The following is a 9,107-nucleotide window of genomic DNA, read 5'->3' as shown; positions in this document are numbered from 1 at the left end:
GAAAGTAAAGAGACCTTTCTACTGACTCTGGAAAACACCAAAAGAAAGACGCCCATGGTCCCTGCTAATCTGCATGAACGTGCCTTAGGCATGGTGCAAGGAGGCATGAGGACAGCAGGTGTAGCCAGGGCAATACATTGCAATGTCCCCCCACTGTGAGACGCCTAAGACTGCACTACAGGGAGACAACACATAGCATAGGATCGGTACATCCATGGCAAAAACAACCGCAAGAACTGGCCAGTACATGAGGAGGAGATGCACTGCAGTAGTGAATGCAGCTGGTGGCCACACCAGATACTGAGGGCTACTTTTGATTTTGAGACCCCCCCCCCTTTGTTCAGGGACACATTATTCCATTTCTGTAAGTCACGTCTGTAAAAATTATTCAGTTTATGTCTTAGCTGTTAAATCATGCAAATATTTGCATATTTTAAGTTTGCTTAAAATATAAAAGCAGTTGAAAGTGACAGGTTTCTTTATATATCTCATATCATGTCCCCATCTGTGACCTAACCGCTGCGTCTGTTACTCCGTAATTCATCCAAATGGCAATATAAAAAGTGTTACCCAGCCGCTTCTTCAAAAGGTAGTTTTGTAAAACCCACAGATGCATATAGAGTGTCTGCCCAGGATCAAACTAATACTTAAATCTAGTATTTCTTACTCTCTGATCTTTAATTGACTGAGGCAGAGGCTGGCAGACTCATTATATACTCTTTACCATCCTAAATTGTATCATCTACCTGTATGTTTTGTGTTATATTATAATCTTTTTACATTTGCACTTTTTGTGTAAACTGGTCAAGAGTATTGCACTGTATACAGCTTTTTATATCTTGTTATGCATTTTAGTCGTGACAACATAGGGAGAATATGAGGGGGGGGGGCAGTTCAATGGTATGTGCCTAAACCTGCATGCCCCAAATCGTACATCGTTTTACAACTGATCAATCATTCTGAGTCCATTATAAGACTTCCACTGACTATTCATTGGTGCTCTATCACTGGGCCCAATCATTGGCCACACACTTTGTTGGCTACACAACTCTTTAGACCCTAGTAACACACAGAAGACATCAGCTTACACTCCCCTTCTCATTGTGTTCTAACTGTAAGAAATGCAACCCAACACTTGGTCCCTGGTCACAACACCTGTGCCTTGGCTTAATGCTCAGTATGGTATGGGAGGGGGAGATAAAGTGAGAGGGGGAGTCTGTAACCTGAACTTAATGATAAAAACGTCAGTGGACTTGGTAATGGGCTTGTAATAAGAGCTGGGAAGTGGCAGGCCGTTTCAATAAGGAAGCGTAGTGGTCATAGAGAGGATAGTGAAAGCTTAGCCATCACTCATTTAGAACTCATTCAGCCATTGCCTGATGCCTGATAAGTGGGTTAAAACCCCATGAACCTAGAAACCTGTTCTTATTGACGTACAGATGGCGCCTGCTCAGCGATGGCCACTTAGCTGGCTGGTGTTGCGTGGTTTCAATAGCTTTAAGCATACTGAGGCTAACGTGTATGCCCACATCCACCCTGAGGGATAAACAATTGTGCGTTATTGTAAATGTGATACAGCTGACGGCAACTGTTTTATGCCGCAGAATAAAGCCCATTCATTATGAAGTGTCCTTACCGACATACTGCTCCACATCCTTGACAGAGAAAGTAGAGACTGGTAGTTTGAGTCCCAGGCCCTCCATCTCTGTGACCGCTATGGGGTAGCTGAAGCCGTGTCTCTCCAGGTACCTGGTTGTCACCTGCTCGCCCTTCATGTGTATCATGATCTCCTCACCACTGAAACACGACCATAGGAGTTCAATATACTTGATCTATTGCCATTTTGTTAACAGTCATGACCCCTTAAATGTTTTACAAAAGGCAACATTAGGGTGCATCACAAAGATGATTTTTATGTCAGTATTCAAAGCAATAGCAACTTTTGACGCAAGGAGGATTTATAGTCTTACGATAAGGGGTTACGGCGTAGCTTCAGAACCTAGGCACATAGCTGCCACATCAAGGCTGTAGGCTCCACCGTAACTACACGTCAGTGTTACAGCGATTACAAAGATGCCACGTGGAGACTGCCCAAACTGTGATAGATCTATGGCAGGACTGCCATTAACGTCAAGTGGAAAACCAGCTTTATCAGGAAATCTTTATTTGATTTAACAGACATGAACAAATCTTGATCCTTGGGCTGTCAGAAGAAGCAATGTATAACTCTACAAATGCCAAAATTGATATCTACCTGGCGAAGGTCCTGTTCTGGAGCTCCTTGACAAACACTCGAGTGCCAGCCTGCACTGGCTTCGATCCATCGTCTGGCTCTGTGTAGTCGTGCCTGTGGCCATTGTTGCGCTTTTTCACTACAACAGACAGACAGATATCTGAGGTTCACAGGGTTGTTTCGTACTAATTTTATCATGTATTTGCCCTTTGTAGCTTGTTCTCCCGACAAAGTGGTTAATTACAGGCATACCACCATTTTTTTATAAAAGGACATTAGTTAACTTCTCAACCCCTGATCTAAGAGATGGGAATGGAGGGGCTTGTCCAACCCAAGTGGAGGGCTTACAACAACATTCAATTAGCCTATGTTTTCTGTACTATGGCAACCGCACTTTACAAAACCTTTATTTAACGCCACTTTACATTCAGCCATACCTTCTGCTTATTGTCTGTTGTTTGCCTGTGTGTTTGTGCGTTTACTTGTGTGTTTGTTTGTTTTGCTGTTATTGTAGAAAATAATGCTCTAATAAGGGAATTTCCCCGCTGTGGGATGAATAAAGTATAATCTAATCTACTAATGTCTGCCCTCTGAGCTACCGAGGTTAAGCTAAAGTGTCCTTTTCCCCCCCGTGACAAGTCAAACATATAGAGATGTGTGTGTGTGTAGCAAATCAGAGGACAGTTTGGATGAATGAGATATATGTTAGGAGGGAGACAGAGAAACAGAAAAAGAAAACAGGCCACTAATGACGAAAAGCAGTACTCACTCTGGGAGGGTCCGTGTGCGACATCACAGTTGGGACAGTGGTAAACATCGATATCCACAGCATGATGCTCTTCTACCTGCACACAGCTGGAGGTGGAGTCAGAGGATGCAGTTAGAACAAGTTCACACTTCTTCCAACGCGTTTAAAAATCTCATGGGACACATTTTTGCGACATTGTTTTTGTTTTACAGTTGGTCTGCAAAAAAACCCATCATCATCATCATCAATAGGGGTGTGAAATTTGGTTCACGAGAACAAGACTTCAATGAAGAAATATGACTGGAAAAATAATCTTTCCTCAGGTAACCAAAGTTTACAACGTAACCAAGTGTTTTTACATCGACGAGAAGTCACATTTAAATCTCGCAAGATCTCGTGGGGCGAGATCTCGCCACATCTCTAATCATTGACCTACGGATTATGCCCTTGATTAATTGATAATCATTTGGTCTATAAAAAAAGGCCCATCACAAGTTCTCAGAGCCAATGGCAATGCCTTAGAATGTCTTGTTTTGTCCCTTTTAAGAAAAAAGAGACCTAACCCAAAAAATTGCACAAATGATAAATAAACAATCAAAAATAGTTGCCAATAAAACACGATTTGGAGTGTGACTACATTTGTGGACACCATGAGTTGTTTGTCTGACCTGGACAAGTTGAAACACAAGCTCATGCCAAATTGTCAAAAGGTGGTTGTGTTACCAGGGGTTATAGGTTTGGGATAAACAAACACTGAGAAAGTACAGTTTGGGTCAGGAAAACTACCTTTGCTCTGATCAATTTTTCCAACAAATGTTCTAAAACTGCTGCCTCGCTGGAGACAAGGAGCAAGAAACTGGATGCACATTTCAAAGCTTTTGCCCAATAATAAGGGAAGGGCACTAGCATGGTACTAGCCGCTTTGCCACATTCATATTGTTTAGACCTTATTTTCAAGCAATCAAGTCAGAAAAAGGGTTCACATCACCCTTTGTGTTGTAATTCAGAGTTGAAGATATCTGGCAACAAGAAGAGTCAACAAAGCCGTGGAGAAATGGCTGCACAGGCACCAAGCTGGCAGTTACATCCAAGTATAAGTAAATCAAATAAGAAGTTGTACTTCACACACTTTCTCCCAACATCTTAAGGACTGGCTTTTGAGCAGTCAGACATGTGAACACTTAATTCTTAATATCTGTAGTACATCACACCACGTATCCTGCCCATTGCTCGGAGTGTCTGTTCTGTTTTAGTTGTATCTGTGAAGTTGTGTCTGTTTTAATCGCCATGAGTGATGGCCTGTCCTGTGTTGCTGCAGTCTTCTTAAATGTGTCTTGTTTTTGTTTATTTGTTATGTGCTTTTGTAAATAGTATTTTACTGCTGACTTGACAACTGACCAAGTCAATTGATGGTTCTCATAACTCATTATAACCATCTCTCATTATAACCATAATCAGCAAAATAAACTACTTCACATATGTAACTCGGCAAAAGTATCTTATTTTGGCTATTAAAATAACACAACTAATATTAAAATAATGTAACAAATAGCCTTGTTACATTCTTCCCAATCTGCCATCATTAACTGAATGCAGAATAAGGTAAAAATCTTGGCTGAGCATCAACTGCTTGAGGTTTTTTGCCCCCATGGATGGATCTGCAACAGTGTCGCTCATACCGCTACCCCCGACTGTCCTGCAGCAGCCAAACCACAGGCACCAACACACATGCATTCCTCTGTTGCATACCAGAGCCTCATTCCAAAGCAGCATGAACAGCAACCAAGTTGCCAGCTAGACTAAATGGAAACCAATAGCTGTAGCATTCAGAGTTAGAAGAACCGCATGTTTGTGTGATTCAAGTATATGTACAGGTCGTTTTAATGGTTAAGTAATGTGAGGGATAGGACGGAGACACAGACACACAGACACACACACCACCATTTTGCTTGCTATTTTGACACAAATTTTGAGATCTGAAGGCAATGACTGTTTTATGAAGTCATACTGTATGTCTTCAATGTCTCCATTGTATTGAAATAACTGTTTCCAATACTGTTCTTAAAACCCGTGGACATTACTTTACTTCGCTCAGACGCTTATTGGTGTGTATCTGAGAACAAACATTGCTACAATAAAAAACTTTGATGGGCAACATGTACTCTGAAAAATATGATTTGAAGCCAGTAAAGGTTGAGGTTGAGTCCAACATGTAGCTCTGTTTGTAAATTTGGAGTGCTGTCAGTAGAGAGAAAAACTAAAACCATCTACCCCGTGGTTCCTCCTGCTAGCATTAGCACCCAACAGGCTTCAACAGGGCAAGTTTTAAACTTGTTTTTAGCCTGTTTCAGTGATTTGTAAACAGTCCTGAAGCACACCTTGCAGTGTCATCACCTTTCTTAAAAAAACACATTTGGTGCATTTAGACTTGTCACTACTAGCAATATCAGACCAAAACAACAACATTTTACTAATTCACAAGCTACATCTGCACTTATCCAACCTCTAAAATGGCCCGGTCAGAATGTAATTACTTCCCTTCCTCTGCTTGTTTTTAATTTGGCTAATTTAGACACATGTCGCTAAGCACCGTTAGCACAGTGATGGCTGACCTAAGAAGATAAACATATGCAACCATAACAAAACTACAAGCCCACTGTCTTGAAACTTCAAATTTCCCATCTTCAAACCATCAACAAGTCAGTGAAGCTTTGGTTTGACAGCTAGCATAGTGGCACAGGGCATGAACTATGGTTTTGTGGCTGATATATTGTCTGTTTTGGAAAGGTGAACGCCTGCAGGAGAGATGGAGCTGACCACTCCTGCTATCAGCTTTGATCTACAGGAAATTACAGGAAGCTGTAAAAGGAAATAAAGCCGAGAGCCATTAACTCATCAGGAAGTGTGAGCTTGTGTGAATGCTGGTCCCAATCATCCTGGTGCACTAAGAGGATATCAACAGTAGATGCCTCTCCCCAGTTTACCACATGTAACCTGGTGCTATCATTTGCTGCACTGCAAACTTGTTGAAAACAGTGTTTGTAATGCACACAGCTGCCAAGATATTTAAAACATGCATTTAGTTGCCACAATCACCCTGAGTGATTTACAAAATATATTTATTGATTCGCCATTAAATAGTTCTGTTCAACAGAAACAAAGTTTAAAAAACTATGAAAATAGGAAAATGGCACACAAAACCAGCTTGAAGAAGGGCTCCTTCTGCTGCAGATGAACAACATTGACACTGTGCAGTGCTTGGCTGTAGTATTAGCCTAGCTTATGTATCAGGAATCTTGGTTTGCTGGGGGAAAGCATGAGTCACAGCTCTCTGCCACCGGCCCGGGTTGGTTGAGATGTGTGAGAGCAGCGTGAGCTTAACCGAGGTGACCTTGTTGTCCTCATTTCACTTGGTACTTTCCTTGATGTAATGCCACAGTGGGAAATCAGGGCACTGTGCCACATACGGCAGTCTGACTCAGCTTATGTGTCACCTGAAATGATTAATACATAATAAAGTACTGAAGCTGGTGAAACAGTGTGGACTTGAGGTAGAGAATGTCTCAGCTGAGCCGGAATGAGGGCCAAGTATTTCCTGCCGTGCGCAGACTTAATGATGTATTGCATAACTGCAAAGCGTGCAAACAGTTCTTGCACCGACGTGAACCTCATTTGCTCGGAAAGCAATCAGAGCGAGGATGAGATTGGAGACAACTGAACTGCCATCACCTTAATACTTAACAAGATAGTGTTATCATATGATAAAAGGACAATAACAGAGCATATTGTGATAGAAAGTGACAAAGAGTACGGTCAATATGTCTTGCAAAGATAAAAACAAAATACTTGCCAGACTGGAGACGGGAGGGTTATTCTGTGACGACATTGCAGCCGATTACAAAGCAAAACATCTCTTTCTCAACAAGAGGAGATGTGTGTACTTGGCTAAACCCCTGCCATCAACAGCCCCTCTCCCTCCACTTCCTCTCAGCAAGGGCCTCATCCTGTGTGACTGAGAGGGCTTATTCATTAGTGCATGCACTGTGAGGGGTTCATTGTTCTCCATGATCAGTGCAGAAACACAAAGGCTGGAGGCGGGCATCACCATTATTTTCAGCTCTAAATAATCACTCTACATGGGGCGGGAACACGCCTACATTAGAGAATCGGCAGATCCCTAATGGATAAGTGGTAGAGATAGAGAGGAGATGAGGGCAGTTAAACACACCTGGCTATCTTTATCTACCCCAGAGGAGCACCTGACTCCTCCGGTCCTTTTCCCTAATGCACTCAACCAAAGCTTACATAAACAGTGCTGGACTTGGACAGCAGTGAGAGCCACTGAGCCCTGACAGATGGATAGGATCTGTCAGTTTGGCCTTACTGGTTAAATCATTTTAGCAATCTTTGCATAAAAAGCGACCCAACATCTCTGCAGTGGTTATAGCTTAAAAGAGAACTCTCTGTAGTCAGCTGGTAAACAACAAAAGAGGATCACTTTGTTTTTTTATGGGGCATCAGGGAGCCCTGGGGATTTTTAACAACTTAATTGTTTTCGTGCAGGTTGAGCTGCCTTGAGGCTCCAAGCACTGGGGCTCTACTTTCACACATGTCTTCAACATGGTCGTCCTCAGTCCCCAGTGCCCCTGTAAAACCTACAAAGTCCTCAGTCTTGTGACTGTCTGCTGCTGAAAAGCATCAGCCGACAAATTCAGTCTGCACTCAACCAAAGATGGACTAGCTGTCCCAATTATATTTCAGCCAGTTTTTACTGAATTTCATTGATTTGGATTCAGTATGGCACAGAGAGATCGCAATCTACTCCCCAGTACACTAGTCCTATTTATAGAGTGATATTTCTAAATTGAGATTTCAATTTTACAGCAGAGCCGCTATATCTTTAACATCATGATTCAATCTGACTGCTAATCAATACACAAGGATGTTGACCCCTAATCAACATTGATCAAGCTGGATGTAATGCAGTTTACTTGACCCCAGAGACAGCCTGGTTAATGAATGTAAACAAAGCTTTAAACAGGAGCTATGAGGCTGCTCTTTACTTCAATGTCAATTAACTAATCAGACATCTAAACACATGATCTAAAATGGTTTGTTTTATGGACAACGGTGGAAGAAAAAGAAAAATCCTTCCACTCGTTCATCCATCCACTTAGCGTAAACACTAAAAAGGCACTCAGTAGAGGTTATCCATCTCTCTTTAGTGTGCTCACAATCTGTGCGACACTGACAGATGCATTGAACTTGGCTAGCTGGAGCGGCCATCAATCATTCCCTCCCAGTCCCATTGAGCCCTGCTAGTCTATCATCACCCCCACCGGCCATACCCACACCAGACAACGGCCTGACTGGAGTGCCTGACACCTACACAGGGGTAAACCCTGTGATCTGACGTGACCCAGTGAGTAGTTCCAGCCAGCCAACATCCATAGTGCTGACGTAAATTGGCATCTTGGAAACACTGGAAACAATCCACTTGCAGAAGCAGGTCTTGTAATTAGGTGAGGCTATAAATGGTAAATAACAGGGTTCAAACTAACATTTGTAATCTAAACCACAGGCTTTAGTAGTGGGCTTTGGTGCCTAAAGGAGTATTTCAGGGTAGTGGTAGGCAACTTAGGGACTGAAGGACAAATCTTGGTAAGAAGCAGAAGATTGAGAAGACAGAAGAAAACCCAAAATACATTTATGTTACACAAACTTGTGTTTTATTTTTACTTCTTTAAATCAATTTTTCTTGTAAAATGGTGGATAGTTTTATTGCTTCTAAAGTTTTTCCGATAAAACTATTCAACAAGGGAAATCAGTCTTTTGTTGATCAAGATTGTTTCAAGACTGTCAGACATATCAAACCAGTGATGTGCAGTCAAATAAACAAAAGGTTGGTATGCACTGCATTAGGGGATACGAGGCGCTCCACACAACATTAAAAGTGCTATAATTTGCCAATTATTTAGTTTAGTATAAAGTACCAATGCTTTAGAATGTATACCAATGACTGTTGTAATAAAGCTTCTTTTTAAATTATTTTTGGGCTTTTATGGCCTTTATTGGACACGACAGCTGAAGACAGGAAACAGGAGAGAGAGAGAGGGGGGGGGGGGG

At 41.9% G+C, this 9,107-nt stretch overlaps 1 protein-coding gene across 1 annotated transcript in view; it reads right to left on the bottom strand.

Moving 5' to 3' along the window:
- The window catches only part of kdm7aa (lysine (K)-specific demethylase 7Aa), a 23,433-nt gene that overhangs the window by 11,953 nt on the left and 2,373 nt on the right, over positions 1–9,107 (bottom strand). The window contains exons 2-4 of the mRNA XM_032505518.1: positions 3,003–3,088; positions 2,255–2,372; positions 1,637–1,797 (exon numbers count right to left, since the gene is read on the bottom strand). Of these exons, the coding sequence (XP_032361409.1) occupies positions 1,637–1,797; positions 2,255–2,372; positions 3,003–3,088 (365 nt within the window). The remainder of the gene's footprint in view (positions 1–1,636; positions 1,798–2,254; positions 2,373–3,002; positions 3,089–9,107) is intronic.

This window comes from Etheostoma spectabile, chromosome 23, assembly GCF_008692095.1.
Source record: "Etheostoma spectabile isolate EspeVRDwgs_2016 chromosome 23, UIUC_Espe_1.0, whole genome shotgun sequence".
Lineage (NCBI taxonomy): Eukaryota > Metazoa > Chordata > Actinopteri > Perciformes > Percidae > Etheostoma > Etheostoma spectabile.
This window is presented reverse-complemented; position numbering and strand designations above follow the sequence as displayed.